Raw genomic sequence first — 24,099 nt, forward strand, 5'->3', positions numbered from 1 at the left:
GAGCAGGGGAGAACACCCAGCCTCTCTCTCCCTCTGCCCTTCCATCTTCTGCCAATGCCTCCCACTGGCCCAACCCAACAGAGGCCAGGGAAGCCGAGGGGTGCTGTCCCATGGCTCAGGCTTCTAGAGTTCAGAATGGAGCAGAGGAGTGGTGATCTGAGAAACAGTAAAAGTCAAAACAATCACCAGACCCCTGAGCTGGGTTGTGTTAGGAGCTAGGAATGCCACTGAGACCTTAGAGGTGTGTGAGTGTGTGCGTTGGGGAGAAGGGGTAACCCCCCTCCATGGAGCTGAAGGTTGGCTCAGCAGCCCAGGCAGTGGTACTGAGGGAGGCCAGAGCCACCCCTTCTGCCAAGAGTGTGGCGGCATTAGGAAGGCTTCCAGGGACAGGTGACACTGGGGCCAGACCTGAAAGAACAGGCAGATGCAGAAGGGAAAAGGAAGCTCCTCCAAGGAGTGAGGGTTCCAGACAGCACCCTGGACATGGGGCCAGGCCACGGGTCTCGGAACTACGCAGTGTCCTGGAGAAGCTAGCCAAGCCCTTGAATTCTGACCCCTCTAATTGAGAACTTGGGTCTCAGGATCGTGCAGAGAGAACAGGAGCAGATGAGTCAAAGACAGAAGACGTTCAAAGGAAATGGCTGGTACAGACGAGACTGGGAGGAGAAGGCTGAAGTGGCTTCAGAGAGCCTGTTGGCCGCCCGAGGGCCCTTCAGCAGCCTCGTTTACCCACAAACAGCTGATCTGCTTGTTACAAATCATTCCAGCCTCATTAGCTACACCTCCTCCTGATCCCTACCTGTTTGTTAGCTCAGTTCTAATTATATGAGAGTCATAAAATGCTTTAAAAATAACCTATAACTCACAGTTCTTGGAAACTCTGGCAGGTGCCTCCCCTGAGTAATGTGGAGCCTGGGGGTTTTTACGACAGCCTGGGGTTGCCAAGGGGAAACTGAGGCCCAAGCTTGTCCCCAGAGGAGTTCTGGCTGAAGTGGTGTCACAAGCTCCACCTCCAGCCTCAGTGAAGGAGTGCCCCTTCAAGAAACTGGTGCGTGGGAGGATATTTCAAAGGTCTACTATGTACCGGGCACTTCACATGCTTTATCTTCTGGGAAGTCATTATGCTTCCCATTTTACAGATAAGGAAACTGAGGCCTGAGGATGTGAAGGGATATGCCCAACGTCCCACAGCTGGTTGAAGGCAGAACCAGGATTTGAACTTGAGTCTGTGTTGTTTAGAACCTGAGCTCCTTCTCCTAAGCCCTGATGCTCTACACTACCCTTCACCCTGGCCCTGAGCTGATGCCTTCATTTCGAGCCTGGCCTTTGACCCTCAGCTCACTCCCTTGGGGAGGCCCTGTGCCTGGCCTCTTTGAGTCTCAGCTGCCGCATCTGTAAAATGGGGGCCCAGTAGTCCTTGCTGGCCACCTCGTTGCCAGGGTGCAGGAGCTAATGGATTCATGAGCAGCTCTCCACAGCCCTGAGTGCCAGCATCCACGTGGAGGGGTGGCTGTTAGCTTGATTACAGGCGCCGCAGCAGCTTCCGGGAGGGGAAGTGTTTAATTGGGGGTTTTATTTCCAGCAGCAGGGTCTGGCTTAATGAAATATCCCTGGGCCTCCTGGCATGTGGCTGCGTGGCTGCCTCCCTGTGTTGACAAGCCTTGAGCCAAATCCCTAGCTGTGATTTACCAGCTCCTCCCAAGCCAGATAAAGCTGGGTTGATAAGTAGTGCTATGCCCTGACCCACCCCACCTCCAGCCAAGGTGGGCATCTGGGGATCACTCACGGGCCCAGCCAGGAACCAGCCTGGCTTTTAATATTTGATGCTAATGAAGGGTAATTTACAGATGCACTTGCACAGGCTCGCTGAGCAAGGGACACAGTGATCCTCTGACTCTCTGCCAGTAATGCACACATCTGTGCACACACCACCTCCCCACCCTCCCACCGGCTCTGAACAGAGGGCGTGGGAATGGCGCAGCCGCCGAGGGGCCACACTGGCAAAGGGGCCTGCGGGGAGGAGACTGAATGTTGAGAAATCTGAGCCCAGAGAAAGGGCTGAGGAGAATGGCATATGCCACATTCTTTCCTATTAACAGCAAGTTTGGCTTCTAACTTTGGGCCTCTGGAGGCAAAGAGCTGGGGGGTTTAGTCTTGACTCTGCTACTTTCTGGTTGATGGTCTTAGGCAAGTCGCTTGGCTTCTCAGAGGCTCAGTTTCTTCATATGTAAAATGGGACTAACCGTTCCTACTTTGAAAGGTGGTTCTAATGTCTAAAGGTGTCAGGTGTACAGTAGGTGTTCAAAAACTGATTCTGTGAAGTCACAGCCTATGGAAAGAGCATGTAAGGATCATGTTGTAAAGGAACCTGCAACAAGGCAGTGCCTACTGTATGCCAGGCCCTGTGCCAGCTGTAGGAAGTGGGTCTTACTAGCATCACACGGTTGCAGGCTGAGTCCTGGGTATGTGGGTTTTTAGATGGTTTGTGTGCCTGCAGTTCCATGGCTGTGTCTTCTTTTCCCTGGTCCCTCAACCTTCTTCCTTTCTCCCCATTTCCTCCCATCAAAGCAGGCTGCTAGAGCAGGCTCTGACACCATCCCATTCCGCATGGAGTCAGCTCAGGTCCCCATCACTACTTTTGGGGGTATCTACAGGAGAACACTGATTTTGCCTCATGTCAGAAGACTTGGCACCAGTGAAGAATCTCAGGCATCCATGTAACAGATAAGAGAGGCATTTGGGGGCTTGAGAGGGGCCCTTCGCGTTGCTAAAATCAGACCACCTGCCTCCCCTTCTCTGCTGTTGGGGTTACGCCTGATTTTGTTCATAAATGCGTTCGAAGGGTATTGGAACACCATCGTTCCCACTGCTGTCAGTTTCACCATTAGATTTTCAGGTTTTTGTTTTTCTCCCAGGTGAAGTATCTTTTAAAATGCAGGTTCTTCCAGAAGGAGTCATGCTGCAAGCTGACTCGCCCCACTGGGTTACCAGATAATTTCTGTGTCTTGAAGAGGGACCTCGTTCAGGGTTTGTTTGGGAAAGGAGCTGGGAAGGAGAAGAAAGAGCAGGGAGGCTGTCCTGGTGTCTGGGATCAGGGTTAGGGAAGGGCAAGGTCCATTGGCAGGCCTTGCTGACAGTGCTGGAAGAGGCTGTCACCGGACTCTGCAGCAAAGTAGTCCCTGTCACATTTTTTGCTGGGGTGAAAAATAGAACTCCCAGACTAGATGGTTGCCCCTGTCCTGCGCCCCTGAGGGTTAGGCCCTGGGGCTGCCACAGTCCCCATCGCACACACACACACACACACACACACACACACACACATAACACACACACACATACACCACACATTAATGAAGCCTCTTCTCAGGAGACTCAGTTCTTTTTTTTTTTTTTTTGAGACAGAGTCTGACTCTGTCGCCTAGGCTGGAGTACAGTGGCTTGATCTTAACTCACTACAACCTCCTCCTCCCAAGTTCAAGTGATTTTCGTGCCTCAGCTTCCTGAGTAGCTGGGACTACAGGTGCACGCCACCATGCCTGGCTAATTTTTTGTATTTTTAGTAGAGATGGGGTTTCGCCATGTTGCCCAGGCTGGTCTCGAACTCTTGAGCTCAGGCAATCAACCCGCCTCGGCCTCCCAAAGTGCTAGGATTACAGGCATGAGCCACCACACCCAGCCGAGACCCAGTTCTGACTGCTGTCTCTCCACTTGAACACTGACCAGCCACTGCCCCCAGTGGGCCTCTGGTGCCTTCTCCATCCTCTGGCCTTCACTCCCTCCTTCCTCCCTCAGCTGGGAAAACTGGTCTTTAAAATCTTCTAGTCTTTTAGAATGTTGAACTCTTTTAAAGTTTGTCCTGGCTGCAGCTTCTCTCCTTGGTCCCCCTGTGCTCCTTACAGGTCAATGTCCCCAAACCCTCTCACTGTGCCCTTTTGTCCCAAGTTCGTTGGCCCTGGTGTCAAACTTAAGTTCCCCTACAGAGGCCAGGAATGAGGCATTTCCTCCTGGACGCAAGTAAGCAGTGGCCTCTATCAGCCTCACATCAAACCTGAGGCCACAGGCCAGCCATCTCCCTGGTAGGTGGACATGGGGCATGGCGGGGGACAGCCTCTGCTGGGATGTGAATGGGCACAGGCAATGCCCCGCCTCGCTTCTGCAGGGTCTGTGTTTGATCTCTGTTAGTTTCCATCTATGCTCTTCCTTTCTCAGGTCTTTTTTGTTTTTTCTGTGTGAGTCTTGATTCTCTGAAGACAGGGACGGTGCCACCATCCTCAGACAGGGGAGCTCCCTGAGGACAGGGGCTGGATCCCTTTCCTCTCTCCAAGGGCTATCTCTATTTCTAACCTATAATTAGAGTCTACGTGAAGGTGGGAGCTGGGTCTTCCTTTTTTCTATGGGAGAACTCCAAAGGCCAAGGCTGCATATGACCAGGAGGCTGTGTACTCCTTTTAGACCAGGGGGTCCTTGCAGGTAGGTCTGTGTCTCCTCCATCAGATTAGAACTTCCTATGGGTAGGGCTGTCTCTCTCTCTCTCTCTCTCAGATCAGTGCTCTGTCTTCCTTCCATTCTCTTGGGAACTCAGTGCTAACCTTGTTCCCAAGGTCTGCTCTCCCCAAGGAGTGTGGGAAGGAGGTGGGCGCTGAGTCCTAAAAATCAGAAATAGCGAGTGACTGTGGGGCAGGCACGGCTGCTGCTTGCTCGTCGGTGCCAGACCTTGTCAGTAGTGTGATTTGAGGCTGGAGGCAGGGACATGGAACTGAGCTAAACTCGTCTCATCTCAAAGACATGAATTCATTAAACTGTGTCCTAGGGTGGCTGAGAGGTAGGGCTGAGGGTGGAGCTGAGGAGCCCCTGCCTTGGTGACCCCCTGTCTTGTCCCTGGACCAACAGGGTATATGTCAGGGGAGGAAGGTCCGGGTGTGTGTGTGTGTGTGTGTGTGTGTGTGTGTGTGTGTGTAAAGAAGGGAAAAGGATGTCACTAACTCAGAGGAGTCCATTCTGGGGGAGCAGGGATAGCCCTCAGAATGGGGAGGAAGGGGGGCATCTAGCACTGGGCAGGCTGCCCTATTCTGGGCTGAGGCTCAGGGCCAGGTCTCCCCACCCCAGTGCCGCAGGGCCACGTGTACCGGTTCTGCACAGCTGAAGGCCTCTGGCTGCAGAAGGACAACTCCAGCCTGCCCTGGAGGGACTTGTCGGAGTGCGAGGAGTCCAAGCGAGGGGAGAGAGTGAGTTGAGGCGGGGTTCTGAGCCAGGGAGCGGGGAGCCATGTCTTGGAGCACTTCACTGGAGCAAAGACCCTTGGCTTTCGTGGGGGCATCTGTGGCCATTTCATCCATCTCCTTGCCTCTGGGGGCTTTGCACACCATGCTTTCTGGACAAAGGTGGTGTGTATTCACCTCTCTGGCCTTGGAACAGGGCCCAAGATATCCAAGAACCATCGCCGTAGGTTACGGTTATTCTCTTTCTTGGTCTTGGTATCCCTGGTGAGTCCTGACTTGGGGCCCTAGCTCTGCCTCTGTCCCATGGGAAGGAAGATTGTGGGAAGAGGGCCATGGGCTGCCCATGTACACGTATGTCCCCCGTGTGCCACAGAACTCCCCGGAGGAGCAGCTCCTGTTCCTCTACATCATCTACACGGTGGGCTACGCACTGTCCTTCTCTGCTCTGGTTATCGCGTCTTCGATCCTCCTCGGCTTCAGGTAAGGTGGCCCGGACCCCGGGAGGGGGCCGCTTCATCCTAACTCCCCCAGATAGAGGAATGAAGCAGCCCAACACCAAATCAAAGCAACAGTGCAGCACATCCGTCCTTCTCTCAAGAGCTCTCTACAGAGCCCTGACCATAGAATATGAGGTTGAAAACACAGGATGTGATACTGTGTTCTTAGTCTAGTCTCCACGGTGTAAAAGTGTGCATATGTACTGCAAAAAAGAACAAAAATGCCAAACATGCACCACCAACCTCAAAACCTTAACCGTCAGTGATGGGATTACGGAAAATCCCAGGAGATCTTCTCCAATGAACATGTGTAACTTTAATAATCAAGAATTGAGTATGATTTTAGAAAAGATCTTGGGGATTAGAGATCCTCCTCCCTTTGGATTTTTTCAGCCCCAATGGAAAAGTTCCTCCTTAGGTCTAACCTAGATGAGATGTTCCTTCCAAATAGGAGCTGGGAACAGAGTACCAGGTTCTTCCCACTCCTCTGCACTTGGAGGAGGTGGGCCAGGGGGACTGGGTTCAAAGAGGGAAGGGATTCTGAGAGAATGAGACCTCAGGACACCAAACAGCAAGAGCAGGAGAGGTGGCATTCCCTCTCCTACCTTCAAAGCACCTGGCACGGTCCTGGGCACACAGTGCTCAATAAATGCATTCACTCAATTAATATTCTCCTCTTTTGTTATGAATTATTCCAGTGATTCAAAAATGCAATGACTGATATTATGATCACTCATGCACACACCATCCAGCCTAAGAAATAACACGTCCCATAGTTACACTTCTCTGGGTAACCCTCTCTGATCCCATCCCTCTCCCTGCCCTACACCCATCAGAGGTAAGCCCTGAATGTGCCTCTTTTAATTCCCACACATTTCCTTGTACTTTTACCACATTTGTGAGTAGCTATAGAAATATATAGCTATAAGGTTCTGTGTATTTTTAATAGTGTGTTGAACATATTTGTCTTAGTCTTTTCCTGCTGCTATAGCAAAATACCTTAGACTGGGTAATTTCTAAATAACAGAAATATATTCCTCACAGTTCTCAAGGCTGTGAAGTCCAAGATCAAGGCACCGGCAAATTCCATGTCTAGTAAGTGCTTGTCCTCTCTTTCCAAGATGGCACCTTCTCACTGTGTCTTCACATGGCAGAAGGGCAAATGGGTGAAAAGCTCTTACAAACACCCTTAGGTCTCTTTTATAAGGTACTAATCCCATTCGTGAGGGCAGAGCCTTCATCAACCTAATCACCTAAAGGCTTCACCTTTTCATACTATTGCCTTGGGGACTAAGTTTCAACATGAATTTTGGAGTGACACAACATTCAAACCATAGCATTCTGCTCTGGCCCCCCAAAATTCGTGTCCTCCTCACATACAAAATACATTCATTTAATCCCAATGGCTCCAAAGTCTTAATTCATCTCAGCATTAACTTTAAAGTCTAAGTCCAAAGTCTCATCTAAATATTATTTAAATCAGGTATGTGTGAGACTCAAGGGATGATTCCTCCTGAAGGAAGTTTCTCTCTAGCTGTGAACTTATGAAATCACTGAAGTTATGTGCTTCCAAAATGAAATGGTGTGACAGGCATTCTCATTTCATAGGACAGACATTCTCGTTTCAAAAGGGAGCAATAGGTCTGGGTGTGGTGGCTCATGCCTGTAATCCTAGCTAATTGAGAGGCTAAAGTGGGAAGCCTGCTTGAGGCCAGAGATTGGAGACCAGCCTGACCAATGTAAGAGACCATTAAATAAATACAATTGTTTATTTTTTATCTGGAAAAAAATAAAGAATTAAAATTCAAATCAAAAAAGGGAGAAATAGGAAGGAAGAAAGGGGTAACTGGTCCCAAGTAAATCCAGACTAAATGGGACGAACAATATTAAATCTTAAAACTTGAGAATAATCTTCTTTGACTCAGTGTCCTGCCTTCCTGATATAGAGGTTGGAGTTGGGTCACCAAGTCTCCCCGAAGCCCCACTCGCACAGCTTTGCTGGGTTCAGCTCATGTAGCAGCTCTCACAGGCTGGAGTTGTGTGCTGGTGGCTTTACCAGTCTGGGGTCTTGGGGGAGAATCTTGCCCCCCATGACTCTGCTAGTCATTGCCCTAGTCAGGACTCTCTGTAGCAGCCCCACACCTGTGCCTTAACTACTACAGATTTATTAGAAACCTCCACTCTGCCTGGACCCTGAGGCTCTCCAGGATATCCTTTGAAATCTAGGTCTTCCTGGATTTCAAAGAAGTAGCTATGTTCCCTACAGCTCTTGCACTGTGTGTCTGTAGAGTTAGCACCACATGAACACTGCCAAGGTTTACTGCTACGTCCTCCAGAGGGATGGCCTGAGTTATACCTGGGCCCACTTGAGCCACAGCTAGGGTAGCCAAGGAGCACTGCACCCAAGTGTAGGGAGCAGAGACAGGAGGTAGCCCTGGGCAGTGACTTCCAATGCCTCACAGTGTCCTGGGCTCCTCCCCCAAAACTGTTCTGCTCTCAAGGCCCTGACATCTGGACCTAAAAGATCTCTGAAGTGCATTCAGGGTCATTCTTCCGTTTTCTGGATGAATGGCACCTGGCTTTCCTCTATCCATACTAATTTTATTAAATGTTCACTTGGCCACACCCTTGGTATTGTCTCCTGAACATGCTTTTGCATTCTTTACAATATGGCCAGACTGAAAATTTTCCAAATCTTTTAAGTTCTTCTTCTCTTTTGATTACAAAGTTCATCTTTCATTTCTCTCTTCTCATATTTTGCTGTAAGCAATCAAGGGCAGCCGTGCTGTACCCTCAATACTTTGCTTAGAGATTTCTTCCACCAAATATTCTATTTCATTGCTCATAATTCTTTGCTCCCATGAAACACTTGGACATAGACACAATTCCGCCAAGTTCTTTGCCACTTTGTAACAAAAAGATGGCATTTCCTCCGGTTTCCAATGCCATGCTCCTCATTTCTATCTCAGACCTCATCAGAATGGCCTTTACTGTTCACATTTCTACCATTATTATGTTCACAACCACTTAGATAATCTCTGCGAAGATTGAAATTTTCTACATAGCTCTCATCTTCTTCTGAGCTCTCACCAGAATCCCATTAGTGGAAATATAGACTTTTTTCTAGCCCACCACCCAGTTCCCAAGCTACTTCTACGTTTTTAGGTATTTGTTACATGACTTCCCACTCTTGGTACCAATTTCTGTCTTAGGCTGTGCCTGCTGTTATAACAAAATACCTTAGACTGGGTAATTTTTGAATAATAGAAATTTATTTCTCATAATTTAGAGGGTGGGAAGCCCAAGATCAAGGCACCAGTGGGTTTGATGTCTAGTAAGGGCTTGCTCTCTGCTTCTGAGATGGTGTCTTCTCACTGTGTCCTCACATGGTGGGGAAGGAGTGAACACTATGCCCTCACATCACAGAAGGCAAAAGGGCAAAAGGGCTCACAAACTCACGTAGGCCTCTTTTATAAGGACGCTAATCCCATTCTTGAGAGCAGAGCCCTCATGATCTAATCATCTTCTGGAGGCTTCACCTCTTAATACTATTATTGCATTAAGGATTAAGTTTTATCATGAATTTTGGAGGAACACAACATTCAAATCATAGAAATATTTTTCTGTAATTTTTTGGTCCAACATTATGTTTGTGTGAGATTCATTCACACTGACACGAGTAGTCCTGTTTTGTGGATTTTTAACCACCATTCTGTATTCCATGGTATAATACAGCACAGTTTATCTGTCAACCTTTTAATGGACATTTGAGTTGTTTTCTTTTTTCTTTCTGAATTACAAATGTTGGTGCAATGTGCATTCTTGCTTGTGTATTTCTCTGGGGCATATACCTAGGAGTAGAATTGCCAGGTCTGACTACCACCTGCTTTTGCAATTTTACTATGTTAAGTTGCTCTTCACAGTGGTCACACCAGTTTACCCTCTCATCAGTAATAAAAGAGAGCTTCCTTTGTCTAGCCTTATCGCCAATATTTAGTGTCTTCAGACTTAATTGTTGCTAACCTGAAGTATGTGAAATTGCCTTATGATTTTAATTTGCATATTCCAGATTCCCAGAGAGATCAAGCATTTTTTTCGTGATTTATTCTGTGAGTTGCTTTTTCATATCCTTTGCTTACTTTCTCATGGGCTTATTTGGGTTTTTCTTTTCTATTTTACATATTCATTATATAGTCTGGATACTTATCCAGGGTTTACCCTCTCTTTAGTCTGTGGCTTATTTTTTCACTCATTTTAGGGTTTTTTATGCACAGAAGTTCTTCATTTTAATGGAATAAAGTTTATCAATTTAGTATTGATAAATAAAGTTTATCAATTTAGTATTGATAAATAAAGTTTATCAATTTAGTATTGATAAATAAAATTTATCAATAAAGATTAACCAGTTGATAACAGTTAATTTTATTGATTGGTTTAAAATTATTCATTTTTTCCAAAGAACAAATTCTGGACAGTCTTATTAAGAAATCGTTCCTTGGCTGGGTGCGGTGGCTCACGCCTGTAATCCCAGCACTTTGGGAGGCCGAGGCGGGTGGATCACGAGGTCAGGAGATCGAGAACATCCTGGCTAACACAGTGGAACCCCATCTCTACTAAAAATACAAAAAATTAGCCGAGCGTGGTGGCACCTGCCTGTAATCCCAGCTACTCAGGAGGCTGAGGCAGGAGAATCGCTTGAACCCAGGAGGTGGAGGCTGCAGTGAGCCGAGATCACATCACTGCACTCCAGCTTGGGCGACAGAGCAAGATTCCATCTCAAAAAAAAAAAAAAAGAAAGAAAGAAAGAAAAAGAAATCTTTCCTTACCCTAGTGTCATAAAGATGGCCATCTATATTTTCTGTCAGTTTCAGAGTTTTGCTCTTCCTTCTGGTTCTTTGGTCTGCTTGGAATTCATATTTGCATATGATATAAATAAAGGATTTCATTTTTTTTTTCTGTATGTGGAATTAGCTGCCTGAGTACCATTTATTGATAGCCTTTCCTTCCCCCTTGGTTTGCAATGACTGCCATTCCATGCAGCAAGGCTCCATATATGTATGGGTTGGTTTCGGTCACCTACAGTTTTTTTCTGTTAGGCTGTTTATCTTTCCCCATCCCGATACCACGGTGCCTTAACTACTGTAGATTTACTAGAAATCATATAGCAAAATCCCCTCCTCTGTGATTCTTTGGGAGTGTCTGGAATATTCTTAGCCCCAGCTCTTCTTTATAAGTTTTTAAAGTTCTACTTTAAAAATAAGGTAGAATTTTTATGAATATGGAGAGACTTGACTCCTTTAAGATAGTGAGTCTTTCTATCTGTGAATGTGATGTATCTATCTCCCACTAATTTAAGTCTTCGCTAATGATTTTAAGCAAGATTTATAAAATTCTCCATCGAGATTTTACCTATCTTCTGTTAGGCTCATTTCAAGGTAGTTAATTAAAAATATTGCAAATGAATTATTTTTAAACATTTACTTTTAAATTTTTTAACTCAGGCATATACAAACATACTTATCAGCAACCTTGCTAAACTGTCTTATTAGTTTTAATAATTTGTCCATAGATTTCTTGAATTTTCTATGAAGATAATCTATCATCTATAAATAATAACTATTTTGTTTACTTCTGATTCTTGTACATTTTTCTCTTGCCTTATTATAGTGGGCAGGATCTGTAGTTACAATGTTGACTAGAAGCAGTGATAACAGACATCCTTATTTTGTTCCTGATTTCAAAGGAAATGCTCCCACAGTTTCCCAGTTAAGATTGATATTTGCTCCCGGTTAGGTAAATAGCCTTTATTAGGTTAAGAAATGCCCCTGTACTTTCAATTTGCTACACATTTTCACATGAAAGGATATTAAAACTGTATCCAGTAGTTTCTGAATTCCTACCAAGTGCCTAGTCCTGCTCTGCCTCTGTGAGGCATTTAAGATGTGGGCCCTGTCATGAAGAAGCAATGTTCCCATTGGGGAAACTGATCCTCATGCATACATCTCTTTGGTTATGCAAGACTTTGTGTAAAAGAAGATGCTGCAGAGAGAAGGATAGAATGTGGATGGGAGGAGGGGGCAGTGACTACATAGTGGAAGCCTTCATGGAGAGGCAGGATTTGAATTGGACAGAAGGATTTTCACGATGATGGGGAAGAAGGGTATTCATAGAAGAAGACACACGCACAGTCCCAGGGCCGGAAACATGCCTGATGTGTGTGTTAGCTTGAGAGCCTGGGGTTGTAGAGCAGAACTGTTGGCTGCCTTGCCAGGGAAAGGCTCTGCTTTCTCCCTCAGACACCTGCACTGCACCCGGAACTACATCCACCTGAACCTGTTTGCATCCTTCATCCTGCGAGCATTGTCCGTCTTCATCAAGGACGCAGCCCTCAAGTGGATGTATAGCACAGCCGCCCAGCAGCACCAGTGGGATGGGCTCCTCTCCTACCAGGTGTGTGGTGCATCCAGGACCGCCTCGGGAGGGATGGGCGGCTGGAGGAGGCCTGCCTCTGCCACCCTAGACAGGCCTGGGACAGGAGAAGGCAAGAGCTGAACAGTCCTGGCCCTTTGGGAGCCCCCAGTCTGACGGGAGAGGCAGTTCACCTTGGGACTCTCCAGTCTGCTGAGAGAGGCAGTCTACCTTGGGAAGCCCCCAGCCTAAGGGAGGAGACACTGCCCTAGGGAATTCTCAGTCTGACACCAAAGAATAGTCTTTGGAGACACACTTGGGTTTGAATGCCAGCTCTGTCACTTACTATCTGTACACTTTTAGGCAAGTCACTTACTTCTCTGAGGCTGAGAAATAGGTGAGAAGTCACTTACTTCTCACCTGCAGGGGGATACATTACTTTCTTCCAATCAGGATAGTGAGGATTCAATGAGCTAAAGAAGATAAAGTCCTTAGCACTTGCCCTAGCCAGAGATGTGAGCTCTCTCCTCCTGCATTAACCATGGCAGGATAGTGGCTGGAGCAGGATGGGGAGTGGTATCAAGAGAGGCAGAGGGCAGAGCTGTTGTCCCCATGTCACCCTTCCTCTACCCCCAGAACTCTCTGGGCTGCCGCCTGGTGTTTCTGCTCATGCAGTACTGTGTGGCGGCCAATTACTACTGGCTCTTGGTGGAGGGCGTGTACCTGTACACACTGCTGGCCTTCTCGGTCTTCTCTGAGCAACGAATCTTCAGGCTCTATGTGAGCATAGGCTGGGGTAAGACCCACCATCACCCACCCTGGACCTGTGGCACGGGGGTGGGAGACCTTGACCCCTCTTCTAACATGGTACTTGGAACACACTGCTGAGCAAGGGGCAGGGCCCACTGGGTAACCCTCTTCCTGGGCACAGGACCTTCTGCCCTTGTGCTGTTAAGATGTTGTAGGGAGGTTATGGTCCTCCCCTCCTCTGCATAACTCTCCTCCCTTAATGGAAGCCTCTACTGCATGTGGCCAAACACCACCCTCTACCACTATCATGCACACCAATGGAGGTCATGGCACTCTTCTCTTAAGATCACATGGGGACATAAGTTCACACCCAGTCCTGGGCAGCCCAAGGGCCTGAGGGAAATGGTGAGTCCTGGGCCTCAAGGTGGGGAGGGGATCAAGAGGGCAGGGGGCTGGCTAGGGGGAGCCTGCTGGTGCTCTGTCACATGACGATGAGGAGGAGAGCTCAGAGGAGAGCCAAGTACAGTGGGGCAGGGGGACCAGAGGCCAGCCAAGGAAAGGGTGGACGGCGGATGTGCCTGGAGCCCAGCTGGAAATGTTCTAGCCAAAAAAGTTTGCCAAGAACCATTGTGTCTTTTTTTTTGCTGGAACATTTCTGGTTGTGCTTCTGCCTCTCACCACGTGGGATTGTAATGAGGGGCAGTGCTGGGGTTGGGCAGGGGGTTGGGATCTCCTCTGCCCTCCCTAATCTGCCATTGAATCCGCGGGTTTTCCTGTTCCACACCATCCCCCCTGCTGCTTGCCACTCCTTCATTCACTCCTCCTTCCTTCATGCACCCACCTCACACTGCTCTGACCACAGCTGCCCCTGCCGCCGACCTCCAGGGACTTTCCAGCTCAGTCACATCCAGACTCCTCTTCCCTGACACTGGTCCTGCCCCTGAGCCTTTGCAAGGCTGTTCTCCATGCAGGAATGTTCAGGGAGCATCCTTCCCACACCAGGATGTCCGCTGCCTCTGCAGGGAGCTGCCTCAGGCCACCAGCCCTCGTGGTTCTGTGTTCTCCGCCCTCTCAAGCTCTCCATCCCCTGTCCTTGCACTTCATTTATATTTTCTGGTGTTCCTCAGCCATTTTGCTCTATACAGCTCCCCCCCACCCCCCAGGAGAAGAGTAGCCTGAGAGATTTTAATGTGACCAGTGTCTTGAGGGCACCAAGGCCCAGAGCTGGCAGGGCCTTACAGGCAGAGCAGGCCCTGGAACCCAGGCCTCCTGACTCCCAGGCTCCGGGCCTGCGGCCATCATGCCCTGTTCTCTTGCCTGGGCTGCATCCCTTCAGTCCCCTGCAGCACCCCTGAGCAGGCTCAGGGCTCTGCACAGGTAGGCAGGTAGGCCTGGCTCCTGCTCACAGATCCCTGCTCCTCACCTGCCTCCTCCTCTCCCAGGACCCAGTCCCTTCCTTGGCCTTTTCTCCCCGAGGTTTCTTCCTCCTGCTAGAGCAGGAGGAGGGAGGCCATTGAGGGCAGCTCAGGGAAGGCTGTCTTCAGGGTGGGGGACGGTGTCTGTCCATTCTAGGAAATAGCATCAGCGCTGTTAGTGCCTGTCACCATGGCGACCCGAGGGCAGGAACAATCAAGGGACATGTGTGATGTGTGCAGAGGAGCGGGGGTGGCTGGAGTTTGGTGGGGACACACTGCCCTAGAGGTCTCTGAGTGGGAGATGGGGGAGGGAATGCCAAGTCCTTTTCCTACCACCTCACACCCTAGCTCAGGGCTCGGGGTCTGTGGGAGCACAAGGGCAAGACCCGGAGGACACCCTGCTCTAATCAGAACACTTTTTCTTGAGGAATTGGGGTGGGGGAGATGGAGAGAGATTCACAGGTTGCTAGGAGCTCGGATGTGATGCCAGGAGGCCTTGCCCAAGCTGGGATACTTGGGAAACAACTTTTAGCTTCGTGTGCAAGTGGAAGAATTAAAATGAGGACCCTGACACAGTTGGAGAGGTCCCCCAAAGGGCATGGCAGCTTCTGCTGCAGTCCCCAGGCAGTTGGGGGCCTGTAGAAACCCACACGGAGGCTGTGCAAGAGGGAGGCAAGTGATGGATGCGGGAATCATTACTTCCCGGAGCCAGTTCTGTGTGTCTTAATTTGAGCTTTTTTCTCCAACCTGTCTTGCTCGTTTTCTAAACGGGAGAAAGATGAAGGCAGCAGGGAGTGTGTAATGTTTGCATGCGGCAGGGCTTTCGTGGCTATGTTTTTTGAAATGACCTTGTTAAGGAAATGCTGACAATGAGTGAAACTTGCCAGGTCTGGCTGATAACATCGGTGATTGCCTTGATCCTGGAAGGAGGTCTCAGAGAGAAGAGACAGCAGGGGGCGAGGGATGCCCAGAAGGAAGCTTCTGTATGTGTACGTGGTTCAGGAAATTGGTATGCTCTTGCCTAGAGGATTTTCCTTCCCTCGTTGGTGTACTGACTCACCCATCATTCATTCCATTCTCACTGGGCATCTTCTATGTGGCAGGGCCCGTGCCATGTGCTGGGGCCTTTGGAGATCATCCCATTCCTTGTCCAGTCTCATAAAGGCATTACTAAAGCACCGTAGATGCTGAGAGGTCCGATTTGTGTAGAAATAAATGGGCCAGGAGAGAGAGAGCTGATGAAGAATGCTGGTCAGCTGGGGGCTGCTTTGCTTCCTCCATCTCTCCCTGCATCATCAGGCACAGTAGATCTGGGCACACAACCTGCTTAGTAGCTGCTGTTGAGTGGACACTGATGTGCTAAAGATACAGACAATGGGGACAGGAAAGGCTATGAAGTGGTTCTGTCCTGGAAATGTGTTCCTGGCAGAGATTCCCCAAAGCCACACGTGCACACTCATGGTCCACCCACCACACCCTCACACACTTGTCTACATGCCTTAATATGCACATGCTTACCTATCTCAGACACATCTCCAGCACTGAGGGAGGGGCCAACGGAGACAAGCATGGAGACAGCCAGTGCAGAATGCCATTGAGGGCGGTGGGAGTGGGTATGGGATTGCAGCCCTGAATTCGAGCCCCACCTGTGCCCTTCTGAGTCCCTGATCCAACTCCTCATCTGTCATGTGAGGAAGGAAAATCCAATTTTAAATCAACCAACACAGACCCTGAGCTCTCAGGGTGATCTGGGCATTGAGGCTCTGAAGGTGAGTGAGGCCCAGGCTCTACCCTCAAAGAACCGGGAACCAGTTGTATCAATTCTCTATTGCTGCAGAAAAATTAACCCTGAAACTTAGCTACTTAAAACAACTAACCATTATTATCTCACAGCTCCTGTGGCCTGGAATCTCGGTTCAACTTAGCTGGGTACCTTGTGGCTCAGGATCTCACAGAGAAAACTCTTTAGGCAACAGCATGTGGATTTCCTGAACCACATACACATATAGAAACTTCCTTCTTGGGCATCCCCCGCTGCCTGCTGTCCCTTCTCTCTGAGACCTCCTTCTAGGATCAGGGCACTCGAAGAGAAGCAGCCAGCTGTCACCAGGGTTGCTGTCATCTCAAGGCTTAACTGCGGATGGAGAATCTACTTCCAAGCTCACTCACGAGGCGGATGGCAGGAAGCCGCAGTTGCTGGCCAGAGGCTGGAGGCCTCCATTTCTTGCTGCAGAGACCTCTATCTAGGCCTTCTGAGTTCTCTCAGCACATGGCAACTGGTTTCCCCCAGAGCAAGTGATCAGAGAAAGAGAGAGAGAGTGTGCAAAACAAGCCACAGTGTCTTTTATAACAATCAGAAGTGACATGCCATCACTTCTGCCAGATGTTCGTGGGTCACATGAAACAATACTGATACAACGTGGACTAACTACACAAGGGTATGAGCACAGGAGGTGGGGATCCCTAGGGGTCGTCTTAGAGGCTGTCTACCACACAAGTCAAGTCTCAGCCGAGTGGAAAGTAATATTGTTGTAGCTGTTGTTATTGTAGGCCACTGCGGACAGTTAGTTGGTCAGCTGGCATCAAGGACTGGGCTCCTGTCTCCGTTCCAGGATTCTGCCGAGCCCTCTTGCAGGTGCACAGCAGTAGGGAAGAGATGACTGAAAGGACATCCAGTGCCTTTAGGAGTTGACTGGCAACATGGGCTGAAGCAAGAGAGAAAAAGGGCATCAGAGGGTTCGCCTGCTCCTCTCCTCATCCGGCATGCTGTCCCCACCGCAAGGCCCAGTCCCACTGCTGCTTGTGTGCCTGTGGCCTGGTGACTCAGCCGGGACTCTCAGGGCAAGTCCCGACAGTGTGCCTGGCACATAGGAGGTGGGGGACTGATGACTGATGAGGACCTCTTTGTAAGGAAGAGTCTGGGAGTCCGCATGGGGATCCTGCTGCCTCTGTTCTCCCAGGTGCCCAGAAAAAAAATTAGAGAACATAGTTTGAGGCCAGGCAAGAAGAGGGGCTGGAAGTATGAGGGGCCTGGGGCAGGGAGAGGCCTCGGCATGTGGACTGTGGCTCTGGCCTGCCAGCCCCTCTCCCCTTCTGTCTTTCCTTCTCTCTTAGGTGTTCCCCTGCTGTTTGTTGTCCCCTGGGGCATTGTCAAGTACCTCTATGAGGACGAGGGGTGAGTGTCCTGCTCCAAGGGGGCGGGTGTGCCCAGGTCCCCATCCTCAAGGTCCATGGGATTCCTTGGTACCTGGGGCACCCATCTGTTGGGAGGATAAAGGGGGGGACCAGGAGCTTAGAAGGTGAATTTAGTTCTCTAATCTCCCCTCCCTGCCGCTGCCCCTGCCCCTGCCCCTGTCCCAGGATTGTTTGATGACTAACGGAACTGGGTCTATGGGGTACATGGTGCCCTCCTGCAGGTTTTTCTGTAATATCTGCAAGTGAAATGTTTGTGTCATTTTGTGTATGATGCTGGGTACACACATGACTGTGTTGGTAGGTCCATGAAAGCTTGTTTGGGGGCCGTGTGCATCTCTGTGTATGACTATGTATTTGGACTGTGCGTGTGTGTTGTGTGGCTGTGCACTGGCAGGGCTCTGTGGGTCCATGGGACTGGTTGTTGGGTGGCTCCTGGGAGCTGTGTGTGTGGCACTCAACATGGCCATGTGCATCGGCGGCCCCTGTGCCTGCACCTGAACTCGGGGTCCTGTGAATCCTGCTGGATGCATGCGTGCATCTCTCTCCCTCCCCAGCTGCTGGACCAGGAACTCCAACATGAACTACTGGCTCATTATCCGGCTGCCCATTCTCTTTGCCATTGGGGTGAGTGATGGTGTGAGGGATGGGAGTGGCAGCTATGATAGGGCTGGGCTGGTGCCCTCTGCCAATCCCCGGCCCCACCCTGCAGGTGAACTTCCTCATCTTTGTTCGGGTCATCTGCATCGTGGTATCCAAACTGAAGGCCAATCTCATGTGCAAGACAGACATCAAATGCAGGTGATGTAACTGAGCTGGCTTTACCGAGGACCTTCAGCAAGTGCCCCTTTCCTTCTAGCAGAGAGAGAGATCCTGGGATGCTTAGCTTAGAGCCCTACACTACCCTCTCCTTCCACCCACCCAGGCCTGGCCTTGGACCCCAAACCCTTGCTTTTGCCCTGTCTCTGGGCAGCCCCTGGACTTCTTGGGGTCTTGACCTCTATTTTTTCCCTCCAGGCAGCCTGTCCCAGGGTATTTGGGGTGGGAGAACATCCATGACCCAGATATCAGGACTTGGTAGGAAGTGGGGAGGGTAGAGAACGTGAAGAAGAGTCCATGGGAGAGGTCCAGAGTGACTCGAGATCTCTGCCCTGCCCCTCAGACTTGCCAAGTCCACGCTGACACTCATCCCCCTGCTGGGGACTCATGAGGTCATCTTTGCCTTTGTGATGGACGAGCATGCCCGGGGGACCTTGCGCTTCATCAAGCTGTTCACAGAGCTCTCCTTCACCTCCTTCCAGGTGACTTCATGCTTGGGGACACTTGCTTGTAAAGTCCTAGAGTGGGGGTGGGACAGACACCAGCCTGCATCATGCAGATGGAAAAGGTAGGAAGACTGGGACCTGGAGGAGTGATCCCTGCCCAAAGTCACCTAGTTGGAGCAGAGCCAGAACTAGTATCCCCAGGTGTCCCAATACCCGGGCCAGTCTTCTCTGTAAGCACATGGGACAAGAAGCCTTCCTGGATGTAGCTCTGGGCACCAACCTGGCATTGCAGCTGCCATCTACTTGGTGGTGAGCGCCCTGCCAGGTGCTATACATGCATTGCGCATTCACTCCTCACAGAACCCAGGAGATGTGCAGGGTTAGCCTTGCTTTACAGAGGCGCCTCAGAGGTGTTAAAACCAGAGTTACGGTGTCACAGTTTCAAAGAGAAGAACTGATCCTCTTCACTAGCATTAGATGATGCTAAGGGGGTGTAAAAATACAAAAAAACTGGTCCCTGCCCCTCAAGAGTGTCATGAGATGCCTGCACACATGTGGGCTCATGTGTGTGTATTTACATACATGTGCAGACATACAGAACACAATTCTGGAGCCCTGGGTCTCCTGCGTAAACAGATGGGGCTGGGGTGGGGAATATTCTCCATGATCAGAGTCATTGTACTTCACTGGATCAGGCCTCCTCAAGGAGAGGTTAGATGTAGGATCTCTACAGCTTCTGGGCAGCTTCTGAGCAGGGTCTCCAGGACCCCACAGCTCATGCCTGGGAGACCCATGGGGAGAGGCTAGCTGGGGCCTGTAGCCAGGCCTAGTCGGAGAGGTGCAACCCTGGTGCTCCTTCAGAAAGGAAATGAGAGGGAAGCCACTGCCCCATTCCTGGATCTGCCTGGGCCACTGGATTTGGGGAGGGGGTTGGTGAGGATGGAGTCCCAAAGTGCTTCCAACCAGGGCTAGTCTGCAGGGCACCTCCCTCCTGCTTCCTCCCTCTTGATGTGACTCTTGTTTCCAGGGGCTGATGGTGGCCATCTTATACTGCTTTGTCAACAATGAGGTAAGCTCTGAGGAGGGATGGTGGGGACCCTGGTGGGTGGGTACCATCAGCCAGTCTGGAGTAGTACAATGGGGACTCCCATCAATCTTGCCAGCTGAAACCCCCTACTCACCTCACTGAGGCACTAGGGTTGAGAAGCCATCTTGTCCACAGATTTGGTTTTCTGTGCATGATCTCTCTCACACATGAACACACACACACACACACACGTGCATGTACAGGCATACCCTAATGGCATGTGACCCTAGGGAAGACCCAGACTTATGTTAAGGGGATCCTGAATGACCCTCTTTGCTTGGTGGTGACTGTTACTTACAAAGTGATACAACACACACATACCCAAACCACGTGCTTGGGGCTTTAATAATCACTATTTCATTTAATTATGACCCCCACATCCCTCAAAAAAATCCTGCTAAAATTCTTATTTCATATTCCCATTTTTTATATATACATGAGAACACTGAAGATCAGAAAGAGTCAGGAACCTGCCCTAGGTTTGGAAATAGTGGCACACATTGCTTCTTAGCCTTTTGGCCAAGATGAAGTGTGAGAATAGTGGCATGGCAGAGCCAGGATTCAAATTAATTCTGCATTAAATCAGAAAGCACTCCATTCTTCATACACACAGGCAAGAGCCCTGGCTCACTGTGGGGAAGGGGGTGGCTTTCTGGTGCTAGGATGGGAGAAGGGGGTTCTTGCTGGCCCCACACCCTCTCCTGCAAATGTCTGCAGGACAGCAGGCGTCTCTCCCATCCCTGAGATGGTCAGCTCCTGGGAGGAGGACATAGCTGTGTTCGTGGGCACCTGGAAAAGGCCCCTTCCACCAAGGCACTCAGCTTTGGAATCCCAGAGCTCAGGGATCTTGGAGTCAGCGCATTAATAGACTTGTCTTTTTCTATGGGTGTGGGGGATGCAGAAAGGACAGTGGGTGGAGACCTGGGTGTTTCAAGGAGCTGTGAGATGGCTCAAAGAAGCAATGTGATGTAGCAGAAAAGATGCAAGGATGCAGGCTTTGGCATCTTATTTGGTCTGATCTGGGCCCCATCACTTAATGAGCTGTGTGACTTTGCATAAGTTACCTGCCCACTCTGAAACTTAGTTTGCTCATTTACAAAGTGGGGGTAATCCTGTGAGGATTAAGAAAGTCTGAAAAAGGTGGGAAAGGGGAACAGAGAACAAGTCCCTCCTGTAAGGTGGGATGCTGAAGGTCCATCTTAGCTCCTCACAGGTGCTGCTTGGCACAAAGAAACACATACCATTATCTCCAGATGCTCAGTAAGCAATTGCTACTAGATACCAATATTCAGTGATTCCCAGAGACAGGGGCCTAAGGAATTTCAGAGGATGCCGTGCAGAGAAAACGAGGCTGGGTGAAAGGGAAGGGAGGAGAATGTTCCCCTGTCCCTGAGGCCTCCCCCTGCCTCTGCTGAACTGGCTACCTGTGGCAAGTGTGGCCCTCAGATCTCTAAATGGGAGGGAAACCAAGGTCTTTTAAGTGCTTACTGCATATAAGGTGCTCAGAGTGTCTCATTACATCCAATGCTGTGCAGCAGATGGTATCCCCAATTCACAGCTGAGAATGTTAAGCCTCAGCAAAATGAAATGAGTAGCCTAATTCAATAGATAGAAGGTGGTAGAGCTAGCGGGCTGTGGCGGGGGCAAGATCCCACTGGGCTGTGGCGGGGGCCAGATCCCACTTAATGCCTCAGGGAAGCAGGTGCTGGGGAGGTGAAGGCAGCGCCAGGCAAAGAGTGGCATAAATGGGATTCTGGCTGCTCCTGGGGCAGGTCTCAGAGGACCCATCAGGCTCAGTTTGGAGGGTAGGGCAGGGAACAGGCTCTTGACCCACAGGAGGCAGCCCTGGTCCTCCTCCACTGCCATATCCTCAAAATGAATTTCTTTAAAACTGATGCAAACGAGGAAGTGCAAAAACCTAAGCTCTGTGAGTGGCCTTCCCTCCAGGAATGCTCTCAGCCAGCTGGGTGATGTGCTACCCAGCCCTGAGCTCTTCTGCTTTCCATTCCAGCCCAGTGGTGATGGGGGCAAGACAGGGTGGCATGTATCCTGTGCAGGGATGAGGAGCAGAGGCCTGTGGGGAGAGACTGAGGCTCCCTGCTGCCACCTTGTCATCTTGGCCCCCCACGTCACCGTTTCTCACTTCTCTATCCTCTGACACTCTCACTGCAGCCCTACTAGCAGACAAGTGTGCTTGGCTTCCCCCCCACCATTGTGACCCCTGGCTCAGCCGCCTCTCCAGATTCCATCCTTCCAAGCCTAGTCATCTCATCACCTCCCTCCTCATGCACCACCTATGGCTGGCCCACCTTTGTAAGGGGATAGTACTTCTTTGCCCTTGGAAAAAAACTTGATCCTGAATCACCAGAGTTGCGCCTCTCTGACCAGGCCTGGCTACAGACCCCAGCTAGCATCTCCCTGTGGATCTTCCAGGCTAGTGCCATGGGGTCCAGGAGACCCTGCTCAGAGAACAGGAGAACCTGTCTCCCTTCAGAGCACCACCCAGTTCCTTTAAACCCACGCTGAGACTCCTCATGCCCTGGCTGCTCCAGGCACAAGGACAGATACGTCATTGTCACTGGACCACAAAAGACACATGTGGCTCTGGGGCTAAGGCCTCTGTCCACAAGAGCTGTTCTGCAGACCCAGGGTTGCCATGGCAATGCCAGGTACTTGTGACCTGAGGAGAAAGGATGGCTTGAATATTGGTTCTGTGTGGCTGCCAAGGCCTGCACCAGCTGCTGGTGGGCCGGAGTGGGGACAGGGAGGGGGAGGCCTGAAGGTGGTTTTGCTGTAGCTTGTGCCTGAGAGCCACAGTGAGGTGACTCAGAGCCCTGAGTGCTTGTCCCAGCCCTGCCACTGCTGAGCTGTGTGACCTGGGGCAAGTCATTTTGCCTCCCTTGCCTCTGTCTCCCCAGCTGTAAATGAAGGTGAATGAGCTCCCCAATTCACCCGAATCCTGAGGCTGGCATGGTGCCTGCTGGAGAGGGAGGTCAGGAGGGGTGTGCTGCACTGCAGAGGTCGAGGGCAGGGATGAGGATAAAATCTGATGGTGGAGGAGGAAGTGTTGTGGCCTAAGTGCCAGCCCAGGTGCTCAGGATCTGTGGTGTTGTCTTTGTGGGTTCATTTTCATAGCTGAGGAACAGAAGGAACCTGAGGTCAAATGCTCATCTATTTATGTGTTCATTCATTTGGCTCATTTAAAACACATCTACTGAGCACCTGCTGTATGCTGGGCACTGTGCTAGGTTCAGGGATGCTGAGATGAAGAAGATGTGGTCCCAGCCCTAGAGGTGCTCCCAGGTGAGGGGTAGGAGATGGACCAGGGACAAGCAGGACTGCAAGAGCCACACAGGCAGGAGGCCAGCGGTTAGGAGCCAGGCATTGGAATCAGGCCAGATCTAGGTTCAAATCCTGGCTGAGCGACCTGAGGAAATAAACACTCTGCACCTCAGTTTCCTCATCTTTAAATGTGGAGCTACTTTGCAGGGTTGATGTGAAAGTTAGCTAAGATAATCAATGGAAAATGCTGTGCATACAGTAAGTGCCCAATAAATATGGTGACTTTCAAGGACAATCGTGATTACAGGGGTCACAGCAGAGGTTCAGGAAAAGTGCTGAGGGAGATGGGGGCAGAAGGAGACACCGTGTGTCAGCACCCTGAGAAGTCCCATAGGTGTCCCTGAAACCTCTCTTTGGTCTCTGGTTTCCTGGAGGTGTGCCTCAGTTTACCATCTTTCCCCCCCCTCCAGTGGAAGGGCTGTGAAACAAGCCTGGCCTCCTGGCAGCTGCACAAGTGGGGGCCACCACTGGACTCAGGGCCCCCATCCCAGCTGTCAGCATGCGCTCCCTTCACAAAGACTCAGCTGGGCAGGGAGCTGGCATACAGCAGGGTGGCTGTAGGTGGTGTCTGCTCAGCCTCCTTCCCTCCCCCACTCAAGCTTGGGTTCCTGACGCTGCATGGGACACTGGCGTCATCCTGGCAGGCAGCCTCTGGGCCATCTCAACTCTACTCAGTGCAGAAAATGTTCTTTTAAGGGATGGCATGCAGCCATACCAGGCGTCTTGCTGGGCGTAGCTGGATGGACAACAAAGGAGGAGGAGAGGAGGGTTGTTTGCACAGGGGCTGGTGGGGAGATTGGCCCCTTATCCACAGCCGCTGGCATCTGGCTGTCTTGGTGACTTGGCCTAAAGGGAAGGCCCAGACCCCAGACACTCCGGTGTGGGAAGGGTGGGGACTTCAAAGAAGCTCTGGAAAGCAAATTT

General features: G+C 50.4%; 1 protein-coding gene across 2 annotated transcripts in view; it reads left to right on the forward strand.

The window, feature by feature from the left end:
- GLP1R (glucagon like peptide 1 receptor) overlaps positions 1-24,099 on the forward strand; it is a 42,512-nt gene that overhangs the window by 12,079 nt on the left and 6,334 nt on the right. For both annotated transcript variants that reach the window (XR_008526768.2, XM_002816840.4), the window contains 9 exons: positions 5,107-5,225; positions 5,593-5,699; positions 12,013-12,166; positions 12,761-12,920; positions 17,404-17,464; positions 18,039-18,108; positions 18,194-18,282; positions 18,644-18,782; positions 19,774-19,815. Coding sequence is in view for 1 of the 2 variants with exons in the window: in XM_002816840.4 (XP_002816886.2) it covers positions 5,107-5,225; positions 5,593-5,699; positions 12,013-12,166; positions 12,761-12,920; positions 17,404-17,464; positions 18,039-18,108; positions 18,194-18,282; positions 18,644-18,782; positions 19,774-19,815 (941 nt within the window). In the remaining variant the exon portion in view is untranslated. The remainder of the gene's footprint in view (positions 1-5,106; positions 5,226-5,592; positions 5,700-12,012; positions 12,167-12,760; positions 12,921-17,403; positions 17,465-18,038; positions 18,109-18,193; positions 18,283-18,643; positions 18,783-19,773; positions 19,816-24,099) is intronic.

The sequence above is a fragment of the Pongo abelii genome, chromosome 5, assembly GCF_028885655.2.
Source record: "Pongo abelii isolate AG06213 chromosome 5, NHGRI_mPonAbe1-v2.0_pri, whole genome shotgun sequence".
In the NCBI taxonomy this organism is placed as follows: domain Eukaryota; kingdom Metazoa; phylum Chordata; class Mammalia; order Primates; family Hominidae; genus Pongo; species Pongo abelii.